The sequence below is a fragment of the Pholis gunnellus genome (assembly GCF_910591455.1).
Source record: "Pholis gunnellus genome assembly, chromosome: 21".
NCBI classification, from domain to species: Eukaryota; Metazoa; Chordata; class Actinopteri; order Perciformes; family Pholidae; genus Pholis; species Pholis gunnellus.
This window is the reverse complement of record NC_136548.1, coordinates 6,913,801-6,933,025: the sequence shown is the minus strand read 5'-3', so window position 1 is coordinate 6,933,025 and position 19,225 is coordinate 6,913,801. Positions and strand designations below refer to the sequence as shown.

Sequence of the window (19,225 nt, the reverse complement as noted above, 5' to 3'; positions counted from 1 at the left end):
CTTATCAGTGGGCCTTGTCAGCAACATAATTAAATTTGAGATTATTTATTTAAAAAATAAAAATAAAATAGGAGTAAAGGGGATTGTCATACACAATAAAAATGCATCCATTATTGATGTACACCAACTGTTGGTGTCACGTTCTACCCAGGTTCAGGTAAAACAGATTGTAGGCCATCATTAATGCTGTGTGTGTGTGTGTGTGTAAGTGAATGGCGGAGGCAATATGAATTATGAGGACACACTGCCACCCAGTGGATTATTACTGCGTTGCAGCTTCACCAGCGTTCCAAGCCTCCAATGAAGACCCTGATTTACTGGCATAACCAATGAAATGGAGGCCTTGAGGTTGAGAAAGACTTCCTACATCTCGTGGAAAGCACTGACTATTTCAAATAGGGGTGCACATAAGCAGGTCAGACTAAATTCACATAAGACATGCACCGTGCAGTGGCCTGCATTCACTGTGGGCAATTGTAATTTCACCGCATATGTCAAATCAAACCGTTCCATCATGTTCCTCAGGTGTTTGCTCTAAGTAATGGCTGAGAAAGGAAGGCAATTCACCATTTTGGATGAACAAATGTTCCTGTACCCTCCTCTAATTACATCCATGGGCCTCGGTGCCCTGATTACCAAACACAGTTGAGAAGTCATTTTCACCAAGCATCTGATTACCTTATATTGACCTGATCATGGGGCATTCAACAGTCCCTGCTGTGTACACATGTGGGAATCACAAAGCTGCCATAGCCAACACGTATAAGTCAAAGATTGCACACTGAAACAATCGTGGCCACTTAACAACTGATATAGACGAAGAAAGACTTTACAGAAGTAATTGTACAAGAGCCATGGCCAACGTACATTAATGATGCCTCTTCCTCCTAATGTCTGAGGATATCTTCTACAGCATGCAGTGCCAGCCGTCTCTCCTCCTCCCTCAAACAGATTTTCTCAACACATCTGCCGAGTTTAAAGATTTGGCGTGCGGAGGCCGACGAGGGCTGGCATTCAGTGTAGGGCACTGAGGATGGATGAGTGGCAAAAATCAACGCTGAAGCAGTTCAAGGACCTGGATACTTCGTGCCAGCTGTTGCAACCCTTCAAGGAGGTTTGATTTTTAAAATGTCTCCAGGTTTGTTCAGGTTCTTGACAAAGGGGCTTGCTGGTGAGGCGGGCAAATGTTTGAACAGCTGTTCTTATTGTTGCCAGGCTTCCTGCTGTCCTTCAGCTGCAACTAAGCACACATACAGTATGGCTACAGTTCCTCTAATGGGTTGGCAGAGGTTAGCTAAAGAGGATTGCTACAACAGTAGGCTATGTATTTCTTGTTAATAGCACTGTTATCCTGTGGAGGGGTTTTAATTAAGAAAAGACAACAACAAATATATGACAAAGTCCTTTTATTTAATTCCTTTGGCCACAACTCACAATACATTTTATGAGAATTGTGGAGGACCAACTGATGAACACAAGATACTGAAAAATACTAGAGATTGGGAAAATAGCTCTGTGGTTTATAATTAATTCACAAATGAACACCAGTGTAATGAGTGTCTAGGTTTTAAGGCTCTCCCAATGTGTTTTAAGATAAGTTATGACAAGTGCCCATAAATGACACATGTCGGTAACATAAAACTGTTGATTGTTAACTAGAGTCAGCCCGTCAAAGGTCACACAACAATATAACTAGGAAACCTACAAGTCTGTAAAAACATTTATCACACTGGGTGTCAATGACCCCAACTTCTCCCAGCGTTACGGTAAATGCTGTTTTTCCAGGTGCCTCCTTTCACCAGCAGATGTCGCTATTTCAAATATTTTCCTCCATACCAAACCATAGCTGCTACAAGCATGTCATTGTAAAAAAAAAAGAAAAAAGAAATGTTTACAGTTTTGAGTTACCCACAATCCTGAGCGATGTGTGTTGATATCAGAGGACTCGTTTTACGCACAGCCTGCACTAAAACTCTAGAAGCCCAGATAAATCCTCCACTGATCCACGCGAGTACGCTTGAATGGAAGAGCAGGGGATTTATTGTTTGGCCTGTAATAGTATTGTCAAATATAATAAGCCGAGGGGGTGTATTTGAAAAATTACATAATTTCAGTGTAACTGTATTCTATTATATTGTTCATTCATCTTACTTTGTATTAGTGACCACAAATAGCATTCTGCTCTTTTTTTATTTTTTATCATATATGCTACCGACTCTCATTAAAATGAATAACATGGCCCTGTTTTTTTTTTTAAAGATACATCATTACATGCTCATTCGTATCACTTTATATTATTAAGAGGGTGATAAGTCGTTAAAATGGCCTGCTGCCACCGCGACCCGAGCCCGGTAAGCGGGGGTAAATGGGTGGATTGATGGATGGATGGAATGAAGTCGTTAAAATACGCATTCTCAAAGCCATCTGGGCGAAGCAGGAGTTTAAAATAGCATTCTTCTTCTTTGCTGTAACTCTGTTTCAAACACCGTGTCACCGAACACCCGACCTGCTGTAGTGTCTTTGAGCAAGCGTAAAGCGGAGAGGATGCAAAGCCTCACTCTGACGCTACAACAAAGGAGAATGGGGATGCAAAAAATGTTGTAACGCCGCCGCATGACGGACTGATGTGTGCAGATAATATGCGGCCCTGACGCGCGCGCGCGCGCGCACACACACACACGCTCACACACACACATAAGCGGTATGAGAAGGGCGCAGAGCAGACACGACTGTCGGCTGTCCCCTAATTTATGTCCGAGCGATGCAATTGGCGATGGTGGATTTGTTTACCATATTTGGCAAGATAGTGACACAGCGCGCCTGGGAATTGGACGAGAGCGGCCGTCATTCACAAAAGTCAGCCTTCTCAGAGCTTTACAAACAAAGCGGGTGCTCACGGGAGTTGTAGTCCAAAACAAACCCTCTCTGCGATTACACGAGAAGGAGGAGATTTGCCTCCCCTGCGGTGATTTCAACACCACGTATGTTACACAATTTTAAATGTGCTCGCCGCGATCCACTCTTTTCGTTTACCGTATCTTTTAAGTACAAAACAAACCCGCATCAGACCGTTAAAACACACGCCGACCCGAGACCCCCCCCCGTTTGCGGCATACAAATCCCACCGGCGGTGCTCTCATCTGATTGGCCGCGCCGCGCTGTCAATCACGCAGCGCTCCTTCCACTACCGCTCCTACAGTAAATATTTGTGTTTGCTCGACCGGCTGTAATGGTGGAGGACTGAGGCAGAGAGACGGAATACAACTCGAGTGAAGAAAGAGAGGAAAACGGTCGAAAGTCTGTTTGTAAAGCCAGCCGCCGCGAGAAGGACACGGGCTTCGTCGAAAAATGGATGAACTCAAACATCAAGTCATGATTAACCAGTTCGTCCTGACGGCGGGTTGTGCGGCAGACCAAGCGAAGCAGCTTCTGCAAGCGGCACATTGGCAGTTTGAGGTAAAAAAAGAAAAAAAAAAGGAAAATAGAAGATAATATGCCTTTAACGTCAGAGTCTGCGGGCTAACGTTAGCCACGCTAATGTTTATGTCTGACCGACCATTAGTTTTCATTGGAGCTTCTCTGTCTGCCTCGCGACACTTTGTAGGCTCTTGAAATTCAACACAAAACAAAGCGTCAGTGTTAGCAATGTGTCCCCCTTTTTTCTTAGGGTGGCCAGAAGTCGGCCCACTTTTTAACCAGAACTTTTGCCTAAAGTAAGATGTGTGTAGCTGTAGCCCAGAGGGGGGGGGGGGGGGGGATGCACAGTAACGCAGTGCATCGAGCACATCCAATTAGACTTTACTCTAGATTAAATACTATAATCCGACACATGACAGCAGTGTTCAGGCGAGGCCGGCGAGGGCTATTACGCAAGAAAGATGACCGTCGTGTTGTATCGACTAGCCCACAGAAAGAGTGGAATTGTTTAGTCTGCGGAGAAACCAATATAGATTTATCGTACTGGTCTTCGCCGCGAGCTCTTTGTATTTAAAAAAAAAATGTATATCAACACAAATAAGCGATGTTTGGACGAATTAATTGTGATTTTAAATGCATTTATGTGAAACATAAAACCCCCACAATGTCATTAATTGTCTGTGTGTTTCATTGCAGACTGCCCTCAGTGCCTTTTTTCAAGAAACAAATATTCCATACGGCCATCATCATCAAATGGTGAGTGTGTGGAGGAGCGGGGGCGATGATAACATACGTTTTCAATGCTCTCTGTTGTGCTGTTTTATGTAACTGTCAACGAACCGAACTTCAAGCTCGTACGTCTTTAAGAGCTACCGTGTTGTTTTTGGGGTGGGATGGGGGAGGATAAACAGCCCTTATAGGCCAAGGGGGATGATGTTGTGCTAACAATAACAAAGCACATGTCGGCCATGTTGTGAGCTTCCAGAAATAAACACACACAGGCATGCAGCAGCAGCTTGAGTATGTATGCAAGAAAGAAAGAAAGAGGGAGGGAGAAAGATAGATGTGGATATATTAAACTAATTTGTCATTGCATCAACTGAGGTGCATGAAGGAAGGAAGCGAGGAAGGAAGCAAGGGCCCCTCAGTTTCTCGGTAAAACAGAAAAAAGTCTCCTTCCAGGAAGAGGACAGCTGCGTCTCACAAATAGATCCTCGTGAAATTGCGCTTTGCCTCGGGTTGTTCCGCTGTTCTTCCCCCTGATTGGGACACCGCTGGTATTCCTTTAGGGTCAGACAAAACAGAGCAGAGTAAACTGGATCGGGTCCGTACGAGACTCTGCACGGACACACTCGCAGGGCTGGAACGTTATGAAACACTAGCAGTATTTGGGCTTTTAGCAGCAGCAGCAGCAGCAGCAGCAGCACACGTTGGCAGCACACAGGCCTTTGTTTGCAGCTGCATGCATGGCAGCATCCAGCAACAGCTGCCCTCTGGAAGAGCCGGACAGAGATGTGTGGGGATTTTTTATTTTCTTTTTGGACGAAGGATTTGCTTATTATTGCGTTGTGCAATATCAGCAGAGAAACGTCTCTTTCTGAGCTGGATCCATTGTTACAGTGGCTTCATTATAAGAAAGAAAGCCGGCCCTCCTCCCTCTTCATCATCTGATCAGTAAATAACAGCATCTCAGTCCTCCTATTTAGCTCACGAAATGTCTCGCTTTAATTCAGAGAGTAAACAATCTGCCAGGAGCCGTTCTGTCCGGTGTGCCAACTGGGGCTGAGCTTGATTGCTGCAGACGCTGGATAATGAAAGTCAGAACGCAGAGCACCTACGTGTGTTTTTGCTCTTATTGTTATAGGCGTGTTCTTGCGTAATCGCGCGTTTCACGTTCCCTTTTCTTTTGCGCACGCCAGCATACTTGACATGCATGCATTTGTGTTTTGTGCACACACACACACACACACACACACACACAGAGTGGGTGTTTAGGTGCGTGTGTGTGTGAGTCACAACAATCCCTACAGCAGGCCAGCGTGTCCAACCTTCCTGCAGCTTATCGGGCCGTTGGTATCTAATCCACTTTGCTCTGGCTCTCGTTTCTTTATCCGTCTCTTCAATTTTAGAGTAAACACGGACACCGTTGAGTTGCATTTCTGTTGCGCGTGCGTCAATGTTTCGCGTTGCAACACAAACTCATCCTTGAGATTGCTGTTTTGGCGAGAAGCCTCGCCCCACCCCCGCCAGCCCTCGACAGATCGCCCCGTAGACGTGCAGTTCTTGGCAGCGGCGCCGGTTAGGACGTCATGTAGGTCACTTAGTTTATTGATACTGTTCAATGAGCTGGTTTATGCTATTGTTTTTGAGGCCCCGGCGATGCATGAAGCACCAAATCACTTTCCCATCTAACTGTGGCATCGTGGGAGATACACTTGGATACAAAAGCACTGTTGTTTAAGAGACAGAGTCGTCCCTAAACAATGTCTGGTGGGGGATCTGTCAGTAGGATAGTGGTGAGCCTTGTCGGGTCTGGTACATGTGCTTTGCTAATGCATCGTTTGTGCATCGTATGTCAGAGGTTTATACCCTGTGTGTGTGTGTGTGTGTGTGTGTGTGTGTGTGTGTGTGTATGTATCGAGCCGACTCATCGGTGAAGTCTTGTATAAGACTGTGGAGGGCGGAGGATTTAGATAAAGCTCTTGTCATTATTATTTCCTTTCAGTTGCGATCCCAGACCCAGGGGAGTGCCTGTGCTTTGGCACACGATGTAAAAGAGCTACAATCTCTGCACGGACACGCAGTCAACGCTCTTGTTTGTTGTTGTCTACATCTGTGTGTGTGTGTGTGTGTGTGTGTGTATACAGTATGTCAGTGAGAGCCCTACAGTCACATGATGGATCCTTTGAACAGATTGTAAATGTACGTCCACTGTACGTTCCGGGATGGACACCCAGACACCTAAGCTCAATACAACTTGCTTTGTGGTTGTTGTGTAACCCCTCCCCGTCTACTCCCAGTTTTCTCCTCCCCACACACACACACACACACACACACCCTGCTTTTACTAACACAGCAACCGCAACACATTCCTACAGGACGCAACGCTCTCACCGGCCCAAAATGGACCCTTTCACAGCAGAGGGTGCCGGTATGACTAAAACAACACGGCAGCCTCTCTCTTTCTGTAGTTTACACACACACTCTCACTCCTCTTGCCTTCCTTCCTAACTCTGTCTATTTCTGTTTACAGATGCAAAAACATAAGGCTCTAGATTGCAGTTAGCTCTTTATCTTTCCTGTTAGAGAATTCTATAATCACGGCCTGTCCTCCTCATCTTGTTTTAGCATGAATCTCAAAGCAGAGCAGCGTATCGCCGTCGTTCACTCACACGTGGAACACTTTGTGTGGCTTCTGGCTGTTTGATACTAATCCCTCTTAGCACATATTATGCATATATTCTTGTGCACCTGCCTTTTTTTGTTTTTGTTTTCACACATATTCTAAGAATAGCAATATACGACGTCAGAGGATTAATATAGCAGCAAACGACTAATTGCTCTGGAAAAATATGATTTTGTGGAGGAATATCTATCTGAGCAGATCTCAAACCAATGAATTGATGATCAAAATAGCTAATCAATGAATCATTGCAGCTGTAATAGACACACCATTGTTCTTTTGTAAGCAAAACTATCTAAAATGGTTTCTTGTGTGCGAGAGGAAGATTTCCTTGGCTATAGATGCACATGAGCAACTTAAAGAAATATGTTTTCAGTCATGTTTTTTTTTTTGTTGGAATGAGCAGGTCTGGACAGTGTTACAGCTGTCTGTGAGTTGTTCACTGTGTGTCTCTACGAATGTCGAAGACAAAAAAAAAACACACACACACAATCCATAACACCAATATCAGTGTTCCCGTGATTAATATCTCTCCCCCTCGGGCCACGTTCAGCCACGATGAAGTGAATGAATCCTCATGTGACCACGCGGGAGGAAGTCGCCTCGCTGGACGGTTTCCACTGCTGTCAGGAAACATGTGACCCCGTCACGTGACTAAGCAGGGGAACGACCGTACTAAGCCACAAAGCCTCCTTCCCATGCGTGTCATTTCCGCGAGAGTTATGGCTGTTAATAATATAGTTATATATATATATATATATATATATATATATATATATATATATATATATATATATATAGAGTGAGGTCCTCGTGTGGCAGCCCTGCAGTAAAGTCAGGACTGTGGTGAAAACAATCTCCTCTAGAAATATAACACGTTCTCCTCTCACTCGTACAGTATGTCGACCTCATGTTCTCGCTCTGAAATGCTTTTATATTCATGTAAAAAAAGAAAGAAAGAAAAGAAACGCTTCTAGTTCTTGTCTTTCCCCCTTTCTTAGCACTTTCTTTCTAAGTCCTGTTCCACTACTAGCCTCTGTGGATCTGGCCTTCTCCTTCTTAATACTTAAATGAACATATTAGCTAAATATAAGCAGGAAGTAATCTTTAACTTTTTGCAGTTTCCTCTTACTGCCGAGCACAACCCAGCCTGGCCTACATACTGCAACCCACAGAGTCATGAAAAACCAAACAGCTCCAGGGTTTGAATGATCACCCTTTTTTTTATTGTCTTGTAATTGCTATTCGTCACCGGCGATTGGCTGGCTATCCTTGCTATCCTTCACGCTCAAGGTGAATGAAACAAGGATTTTATGAAGGGCAACGTTCAGTAACTGACTGGGTGACGTAGCAGAATAGTATTGGGCTTTAAACACTGTTTCCTGGCAATATAAACACCCAGTAGAAGAAAGGAGGAGGGATGTTTCTGGTAACTACAAACATTTGGTTTTGGTGTCCGGGTGTGGCTTTAATAAAAAAGGATTTCTCAAAATCCTCACTTCAAGATCTCACAGATATTTAAAGTGTGTGGTGTGCCCATGCAGAAGAGCAGAGGTATAATTACCTTCATAAATCATGCTGTGACAACACGGACGACTGTCCCGTTTCTCTCTCTCTGTCATAGCCTCCGTTCATTTTATCACCACACTGCACGAGATGGAGGAAAGGCTAACACAAGTATATAAAGGATACATAAATTGGGTCTGAAATAGCAGGGAGGAATCGATAATAAACAAGTGAGGGAAGGGTGTTTGGCTAGTACTTACGGTGAAGTAGGCTTTTTGAAATTTAGGTAGACGGTACAAAAACAAAGTGCTGCTTTGTGTCTCGGCCACAAAAGAAACGAGGTGCTCTCTGTCCGGCTGCCATTGCTTACAGAAGTTCATTAAATGCAGAATGAGATGAAATCCAGTTTGTTTTCTTCCGTTGTTTCTATATTTAAGTCTGATTTCATGAGTATGTATGGGTCTGCGCACTGAAATTTCCTGGGTGTGTCTCAAATCTAATTATGTCTCTATCTGTTCATGCTAATGAGTGTGTGTGTAATAGGCTCAGGCGACATCTGTTTTTTTCATACCTTAATAGCTTCCTGACATTTCGCCGGGGTATACGGTGTATGACGCCCCGGGATGAGGCCGGATAGCTGGTCTACCTTAAGAGCCTGAGCCAAAGCTGTGGCTAACCTCAGGCCTAAACAACTTCACTTTAATCCGAGGCTATTGAGCGAAAGGCTGAGACACGTCCTGAGCTATGGTGTATATCATCTTCTCAATATTTGCAGATTTTTCTAATTCTCACCCGTGAGGTAGGCTGCTATGACACCCTCCCTGCGGGACGCCTCAGTGATAAAGAATCAATCCTCCCGTCCTGTGATCGTGCGCCGGTGCGCAGCAGGTGGCAAACAAGCCCCCGGGAGTTACAGCATTTTATTTTTCCCACAGACAAACCGCCTAAACTGTACACACTCACAACGCTCACAACTATAGCGCTACTGATAACTTCTTACTTGCTAATGTAACGCCGCACACAGTGGGTAGTGACGGCACCGACACCTCGGTGTGCTGAACAGAGATGATGGGCGGGTGGTGGTGGCGGTGGCGGCGGCAGACCATGTGGCTGTAAACTGCTTTTGTAGTTTGAAGAAGACTAAAACCCAAAATCTTTCTGAGCTCAGCTGCCGGTTACACCAAGACATGCACCAGACTCTGGCGGCATCAACACGGCATCATACAAAGCCAACGTCCGCATTTCTGACGGTATCGTACGCCGTACCGTCATACCGCCGAAGCCCGGTCTGTACCGGTGTGTCGTACAGCCATGCCAAGCAGTTAGCCACATCTGAGGAGGCTTGGCCTGCGCTGTGCATGTTACAGCGTGTTGCTCTGCACAGCTTCCCAGAACCCTAACCACACACACACACAGACACACACACACACACACACACACACACACAGGAACTTTGGCTCAAGGGACTCAGGGAATGGGAATCCAAGTGGGATGGCTGCGAGGACCAGATGTGTTTATGAGTATTGGAGTTAGATTGAGTTTTATACTGATTCTTGCAGGTCACTGAGTGCACACACACACACACACACACACACACACACACACACACACACACACACACACACACACACACACACACACACACACACACACACACACACACACACACACACAGGAACCTTGTCTTGTTGCATTAAGGGAGTGTTGTCACATTGTGCCTGTTTTCTCATGATCAGGTAATCTTACTACCTACTCCTTCCACTCCTGTGCTGTCTCGCTCCTCAGTCTTGTCCATCCCTTTCCTGCTTTCCCGACTCACATTCATGACCCTTGACTCATCACCAGTCCCTGTTGGATCCTTCTTTCTCTTCAATCTAAAATAAACTTCACATGTCCAGTGGTTCAGAGTGAAACCTAAAATGGGACTTGCTTGCAAAGTGAAAAACAGCCTAGATTTGATCTACAGTGTACTTGTAGCCTTAAGAGACGTGTCTCTTGGCAGGCTGAACCTGAGTGTTTACATCGTAGTCGTGTTTCGGTCTCCCTCACGATGACCTTTGGCCTGGTGGCTCCTGTTGCCAGACTGTTACCAGTCGTCAGGCAAAAACTCCTCTTTCTCGATATGAGTGGGCCTATTGTTAGCCTGTTAGCCGTTGTTGTGAGCAGTGCAGTTGGTCAAACAGAGCACATGCTCCACTCAGCCCCAGCTCTCCTATCTTCTGTCGAGTGTTGCTTTCTTTTTCTTTCCGTATCTCTTTTTGTTTTTCATTCTCTCTCCTACATCATACAGCGTGATCATACACTTGGAAAACAGAGCACAGCCTGGCTAATGATCAACTGAGTCCCTCGTGAGCACAAATCCAACCGCGTCCCCGCGTGTTCATAATAAATAACTCCGATATAGACGTACACCGCCTCGGGGCCTCAGCTGCTGGAAGCCGGGTGAGTTCGAAGGAGTGAAGGGTCGCGGGCGAGGAAGGGAGGGGACGGTCACTTGAAACGTCCAGCAGCACCTGTCGACCTCCTTTATTTAGTTTAGGCAAGAAACATCTAGTTCTGACAACCAGCCGCTCCCATAAAACCCTGACTGTCGCCTCCTGTTTAGGAGCTGTGTGCTGGGATAATAACATCAGATAACACAGACAGTTTGCCTGTCTGGGTAGATATGATGTTATTGTGTTGTTTTGGTGACACTAACCTCCATTATGTCCTGACACCATGCACCATGAGAGGATATTTGGCAATGATGAATTTCTGTTATTTAGTGACTTTATCCTTCTTAAAATCACTAAATTCAGCCTGGGGTATCTCTGAAATACTGATCATTTTGAAGTCGGTCGGTTTTCATTCATATCTTAATAATTCATTGTCTTTGTTATAGTAGTCGAACATGGTTGCTTTGGGATCCAACTGCAGGGCTGCAGAGCCAAAAAACACAAAAGAAAAGCGGTGCTAGGCTACACACCATAAAAAACACTCCCTATTTAAACATTTAACAGGCAGGCACCATCATGTAGAGTTAATTCACCAATGGTTTGTTCAGCCTGCCGTCTCTCAACCTTTCCCTCTGGCTCCTGTCTTTTGCCAATAATCTGGCGTGCCCTTCCATTTAGCCCTCATTTTCCTAGTCCGGCCCTCACATTACATCAGTGACTGTACTGCAACACCAGCATTAGATTGTAGTCGCATCTAAAGGAAGTTTATTGTGCAACTCTTAACTGGAAAAGTGTATTCTGTTCCATCTTTGTTCGTGCTTTATTGATGCCAGATAACCAGTAAATCCGGCCTTGAGTGCCGTGTGGACTCACAAGTCGGTTGTTTGTTGGACCGAGTTGATAAACTGTCATCTGTTGAGGTTACATATTTGGGAAGCCTGTTGTCCAAACAACTCAATCCGGTTCCAGTAACCTTAGCTAAACATAACGGACTCGTTCGTGCTCTTTGCCAGTAATTGGATATATTCGAGGAGGCATTTCATATCATCGGTTGGCCAAGTTTAAACCCTCCAATGTTCTTGTTAGTCTTGGCCAACGTTCATCCTCTTTGCTTCACTTGGACAGAGACCGGCTTTGTCGGTGTTGCCAGGTTTGAATGGCATTGTGCTCACTTGCCCAAACAAAAGGGAGTGAATATTTCAGAATGCTTATTAAACATGCATGACGTGAACGCACCCAAGACTAGCCCGGACCTGATGTCGGTGAAACCTCAGCATCCTCCCACGGACCCGGCACTTAACACCAGTTAAAAGAGGTGCAGTCACCGTCCGTGTCTGCCCTCCATATCTTGCTGCTCTTTGTTCTTTTTTTTTCTCTCGACCACAATTGATTTAGATACGACTTCTTGTTCTTTTTCAGTATTGTACAGCTTCACACCCCGGAGCTGCCCGTTAATTAATAGTCTCAGTTTCAGTGGAACAGTTGGATTAAGTGCCTCTTTGACTTGGTCCGGTGTTACGAGGTCGGCTCCAATAACAATGCCGGAAGACGAGCAGTGAGACCCGCCGTTATTGAGTAGAACGCTCCCAGAGTTGAGGGTACACGTCGTCGTGTAGATGAGTGAGTGGAGCTGTGACTCCAGGGCACCCTATACATTCGTCTCTAATATTAGGGGAAATAGTTTTTTGCCTCGTCACCAGCGTAGACTTTATGAAACCACAAGCAAAATAAATTGCCTTTTGGGTTCACCAGACGACCGGATAGAGATTTGCGAGCGTGCATGCCTGGCCGTCAATCCAGACACCTCGTCTTGTTTTTTTGCAGTTGTACACCATGCGCCATTTTTACAAGTCGACAGACTCGCTGGAGTGAAGAAACATGTTCTGACGGTCACACTGACCAGTCACCGCCAGCATGTGTTACTTTGAATAACTCCAGATATCCAAATTTCATAGTTTTCTGATCCTAAAAAGTTTGAGAAGTGGCTATAAACAAGCCCGCAAGTTGCAACACGCCGATCTTTATTTATTTCTGGAGTAAGACCGGTGTCATCTTGCATGGTGTCAGATTTATGGTGAAGAGGGTACACAGTATATCCTGCTGACAGTCGGTTTGTCCAGATACTATATGTGTACTTCATACTGACCGGCCAGTTAGGTGCTTCAACACGATCCTCGTGTCTCACATAACTCTCACGCACAGTTTGTTGCAAAAAGCTATCTCACAGTGTGTGAAGCCACGTACTGGAGGGAGAGGTAGACGGAGTGGGAGGTGAGAGAAAGAGAGAGAGAAGGGAGAGAAAACGGACACGTTGTAGGTTCATACTAATGCTCACAGGAGAGGGAATGGTGAGAGGAAGAGATTTGGTTCCCATCATGAGTATTGTTGCGCAAACTGTGATGGATAGAACTAACAATCGTGGACAGCAATGTCAGGTCAAACTTACCCAAGTTGTCAAAAACAAATTAGGCAAATAGACAAACTAGGTATTGATGCATGTTTGGCCAGATTTGGCTTTTGGACGTTGTGAAATATTAAAGAAATGCCCAACACTATTTGGACTTCCTGTGACAGCCGGACAGAAACATCCTGAGAGGTTAAAGTGAGATGAACGTTTGTAACGAGGTGTCGGAGCGCCGAGGTAAACGTCGCACGGAGGAGGTCGGTCGGGGTCACGGGACGTAACTGGACCCTCAAAGGTTGCTGCCACATACACACACACACACACACACGCACACTGGATATTTCTGAGGAATGCGGTCGGTTAGACTGGAAATAACAGCAGCTCATCTGTGTTTGTGGACAAACACACACACACACACACACACACACACACACACACACACACACACACACACACACACACACACACACACACACACACACACACACACACACACACACACACACACACACACACACACACACACACACACACACACACACACACACACACACACACACACACACACACACGCGCACGCACGCATACGTATGTACACAAACGGAGGAGTGTTTAAGGTGTGTGGCCCATGTGACCACAGAGCTCGTCCTGCCTCGGCCCCGTCCCGTCAACAGGAGATCTGTACTGCTTCCTCATAACAACAGTCGCCATGGCGATCCCTCTCCGTTGGCTGTGTTTTGAACACAAAAACAGAGCCCCCCCCCCGTCTCTCCATCTGTATACCTTGAATAAAAAGATAGACGTCCGGCCGGGATTGTTAACCAGCTGACGATTCCTACAGACGGCCATTTGAGCCGACTCGTCTCAGATGACGACTCGTCGTATTTTGGAGGCGATTAGCTGTGTCACAGTACCCTCACTTTGGAAACGGGTTCACCTCACCAGACCTCTCGCATCGTCTCTGAGCAGTACTGAACTCGCATGCACCCACAGAATACACAGTAGTTACATCTACTGTTCTTCTTTCTGGCCCATTCATTCAGCCAATATTGCACACAATTCACTGCTGATTGTTCATGATGGAGTCAGACGTGGTTTCTTGCACAGTTTTAAAGTTTTTATAGTTTTATTTTCATGTATGAACACAGTATATCCTGCTACTTAGGATTAGTTCAGATCAGTTACAACAGAATATGTACTTTGAAATGATATATTAATAACTTAAGTCATTGTACATCATCCATAAGAACATAAAATGAAACTTATTATCTATTCCATGTAGACACCACATGGAACAAAATCCCCATTTCTTTATTGATCCCTAATAAATCTGCTCAACCTGCCTCCTTCCAAATCATGTAACCCGTTCCATAACTGAGCTACACGTGTCTTCCAGTGAACGCGTATTGGTGGCAATTGTGTGACACAGCTGCAAACCTTCTGTCGACACACTTGACGTCAACGTGTACATGTGCACACAGGAATTGATTTTTCTCAAATTAAATATTAACTCTTGTTGCAGCCAAGCCTCCAGGAAGAGCGCCGGGCTTTGAAGCACATTTCACACAGCGGCCAAACTGAGGAATTACAATGTCTGGGTCCGTCACATGACGCCAAAGAGACGAGTCCGTAGACACACATTGGGAACGATACACATGTAAATCAGTATCTTTTTAGGTAACATAACTTCACAATAAGAACACTTGAAAATCCCTTGGATCATCTATGGATGAGGAGAATCACCAGAAGATCTGGGTCATTCTATCTTAATCTTATACCAGGAAGTCCATTTTCTTGTTTTGGCTCTATTGAGCAACTTTCATAGAAATTAGAGGGGCCAGGCCTCCAACACTGTTTCCTGTTCTCTTTATAAGTCCACGGTTGTGCACATCAGCGCATCAGTTGTCCAACAGCCAATTGGATTTGAGCCGCGGTCTTCAATCACTGGTCTCTGCCACTCAGGTGATCTGCTTCCTCGGTATGCTGCACCGGGTATTAATCTCTGTGCAGGAAACCGTGTGGAGTTTCTACTTACAATACAACACACCGGTCGCCTGCTTTGGTTTGTAAAAAATGGCAGAATACATATTCCACATATGTGGATCATCATTAAATGCGTGCTGAAAGGTCTGAGCTCCGTTGAAGCTTCTATCACTGACAAAGTGTCAAAGATCCAAACTCAAAACAGCTGCTGTGTCTTCGGACCGGATCCTCTTTCCTGTGAGTCGATACCGTGTCCAAGGTCCCCTCTAAAGACACACACACACACACACACTCTCGCATGCCGACTCTTGGAGGTGTGTAGTGTTATTTAATGTGTGTGGGCAATTGCGAGACGCAGACATGGTGTTCGAAATTCGTTTTTCTCGTCGGCCTCCTTCTCACATCTTTCCTGTTTTAGTCACTGTTAAGTATGAAGCAAAAGCCCCAAAAATAGAAATGTACAAGTGAGATGTACAGTCTCTTAGCAGACTGCAGGTGTGTATTTATACCTGCTCATCGGTGTAGTTCATAGACGAGTGAGTCAGATGTCAACGTGAAAGGTCGCGTGTCAGCGTTTTTCCATTCCTAGACAGTAAGCACGGAGGCAGGTGGCCTCACGTATAGTTTTTCTACCCGCGTGCCAGTCACGCGGACCCTTAACTGGTCTCCAGGGTCAGGAAACCCAAACAGCAGCTTCCGCCACTGCCCGCCAAGAAGCAAAAGAGTCACAGAGGTCACTTCAGCGTTCTCGGGTGTCTCTCTTACAGCAGGAAACAGCCTCCGAGACATGAGCCAGCGCTTCCTGTCGGCATGCGCGGTGGACACGCTCACCTTTCATAACAGCGTGCCACTCTGAGAACCCCTTACTCGGCCTGACCCAGACCGGATTGGCTCCACACTGCACTGTATATTCAGAGGACTTAATCGCATGGCGCAGCACTTTTAGGGGGCATAGCGGTCCGATTCCAACCCCAAGGGAGGAATGGTGTTCCTGTCACACTGTTGTTTTTCCTCCAGGCTCTTGTGTGCTAAGGCTGTGTGGCACAATCTGAGCATCCAGGGGTCGATTATGCCACATTTCCACTGCGTGCGCTACTAAAGAAGCAGACGTTTCTCTGCGTGGTTGCCTATGAAAGGATTCAGTGAGTGTCTCTTCATAGCGATCGGCTCAGAATCTCGCCTACACTGAGGGGCAACCATCCACAGTGGAAAACCAAATAGAGATCAGAACCTGGTACCAAAACGTGACTCGAGTTGAACCACACAGTGGAAATGAGGCATTTGGACCCCAGAGGTCAGCCTTCTGGTTGTCAGTAAGAAAAATGTTGTTTTTTCCGCACGTTAACATTTTTTTGTCCAGTGCTCATGTGTGACTGCAGCTGCTGCTCCTCATAGTTGATTCATGGAACCTCTGACTCCCAGTTCCTGAAAATGCCGCCCCGAAACAAACCATCTTGTATTCAACCTGAATCTGTACAACATGTTATCTGGACATTGTTACAGGGTAGAAAAATGCAAGCTCACATTCTGTCATGCCAGTTGTACTTGAATAAGTACATTTTTGATCTTGCGTAATCCTGGGAGTTGCCGCGCTGTTTTCTTCCATTGTTGTGGCCTGGGGATTTAGGGTTACTTTGTCGTGTAGGAGCCTGCCCTGGTAACCTCTCAGCCCAGGCAATTTATATTTAGATGACAAGCCTCCTGGTTAAAGCATGGCTCCACCTCTGCTTCCCTCTGGAGTACAGGAGGTTGTTGTTGTTTTCCTGCTGACAAATGGACTGGGACATATAGGAAGCAGGCGACGGAGCAGCGTGTGTGAGAAGTTGTTTTGATGAGGATGAAGGCTAGATATTTCTGAGTAGCCAAACATGTTATTCACATGGTCTATTAACTGCAACCTGGTAGGTTCAGTGTTGTTTTTGGCATGTGTGTGTGTGTGTGCGCTCAGGACGCCACTAAAGGAACTCCTGGCAGCAGAGCAATAACAATGCTGCCACAAAAGCGGGGTTAGAGCAGAGGAGGTGTATAAAGGCCAAGGAGACTTGGTGTGTGTGTGTGTGTGTGTGTGTGTGTGTGTGTGTGTGTGTGTGTGTGTGTGTGTGTGTGTGTGTGTGTGTGTGTGTGTGTGTGTGTGTGTGTGTGTGTGTGTGTGTGTGTGTGTGTGTGTGTGTGTGTGTGTGTGTGTGTTTATCAAGTTTATCTGGTCTGTTAAATCAGATTGGACGCCATATAACAGTTGGAACAGGAAGTGGACGTAAACAAAGGACCCTCTGGGGGAGGAAGAGTACCTGGGATTCCCCTAAATTCCCCTTCAGTTATACAAAACAGTTTGCTTCCTTTAAAGTGATATCCGCTTTTTTTTACACATTGCTTAAAACTCCACGATGTACATTGCTGAATTAACAGTTTGTGGCATATGCGCATTTTTCCTGAAGGTAACTTTCCATTGTCAACAGAACAACAGCAGCATTAGAGTTTGGTGTCATTCTGTTGTTATAAAAGAGCAAAAGCGTCTTTATAGCCTCAGAATTTTACAGTGAAACCGTCATACTGGAAGAAATCCATCATAGAAGACAAAAAGATACCAATTTCTTAACTGATAATAGTCTCAATGAAACATAATGTGGTGCAGCTACAAGACAAGTTGCATTTTGCTCTGTTATACTTCAAGCCCGCTACAACCCACTACTGAAAGCAGCAGGTTCACTACATATTTTCATATTATCATAAGTGCCCAAGAAAACTCGCCAGTATTTACATTTGAGACGCTGGAAAGTGTGTAGAATTTATTTTGAGAGCATGGAATACTTATTCTCTTTGCCTTTTGTCGTCCTCAGATGTGCACCCCAGCCAACACACCAGCGACGCCCCCCAACTTCCCCGACGCGTTGACCATGTTCTCCAGGCTGAAGGCGTCCGAGAGCTTCAACAGCGGCAGCGGCGGCAGTCCCATGGCCGCCTCCATGGCCACCTCACCCCCGCCCCCCCAGGTTGGCTGCTGGGGGGTCTCACCAAACGTACCTAATGTGCCGCAACCTCCGCAGGGACTCTGGACTCAGGGGCAGCCCTGCCCCGCTTGGCCCATGGGCGTGAACCCGCGCGCAGGCACCGAGCAAAAGGCTAGCGTAGCGATGGAGGCCGAGAGATGAAGGGCAGCACGGGACTGAAAAGCCCCCCTTTCCTACCCCAGGGAGGGAGGGAGGAGGGGGAGGGAGGGAAACGGGGAAATGAAAGCCGGGCGGGTGGGAGATGATGATGGGTAGAAATGGGTTTTGGTCTTTTTCCCAAAAGACAGATGGATATGGAAAGAGATGGAAACTACGTAAACCAAGAAAACTCAACGTGGACAAATTAAGAAGAGGAGAAAACCAATGCAAATGTTGATACAAATATATATTAAGAAAAAAGATACGCACACACATAGTAATAAGAGAGCAACTGAAATCTTTGTTAGCTTTTCCTAAGTAAATGCATAGATAAGAAAATATTATTGAACTAAAAAAAAAAAAGAAAGAAACTTAAAAAAATAAAATAATAATAATTGTCACGCCCAAGGATTCTATGTGATGTTCAAGGACATTCAAGGCAGCGAACTTAAGTTTCTGTTTAGTTATTTTTTTTTTCATCTTTTCAGCCAGTGTTTTTTCGCCACTGGTGTTCTGTGTTTCTGCAACTTTCTGTTCTGCATGAAGAGAGAGGAACTTGCAACGTAGTGTTTGAGATCGACTCAAAAATCAACACACACCTGAGTGTGAGTGTGTACGCATGTGAGCGGGTGATTAGTTTGTAATCAAAAATATATACACACACACATATATATGTGTGTGTATATATATATATATACACATGTGTGTATATATATATATATATACACATGTGTGTATATATATATATATATACACAGTCACAAACCCAAATACACACACATTAGCGTTTAGAGGAAACGCCTCTATACTGTCATTCCCATCGTCAAAGGTGGGACTTTTCTTACCTCACCTGGTGGTCACCTGACTTCTTTCAGCCAATCAGGGATTCTTGTAAAAACCAACTGTTGCTGCCACAGGACATGTTTTTAAA

The 19,225-nt window shown here is 45.4% G+C and overlaps 1 protein-coding gene across 1 annotated transcript; it reads left to right on the top strand.

The window, feature by feature from the left end:
* The first annotated feature begins 3,222 nt into the window (after nucleotides 1–3,222).
* ubald1a (UBA-like domain containing 1a) lies at nucleotides 3,223–18,331 on the top strand. Its single transcript, XM_079183065.1, has 3 exons — nucleotides 3,223–3,456; nucleotides 4,114–4,173; nucleotides 17,986–18,331. Exons 1-3 carry the CDS (start codon nucleotides 3,349–3,351, stop codon nucleotides 18,295–18,297), a joined length of 480 nt encoding a protein of 159 aa, XP_079039191.1. The 5' UTR covers nucleotides 3,223–3,348; the 3' UTR covers nucleotides 18,298–18,331.
* Nucleotides 18,332–19,225: the final 894 nt, after the last annotated feature.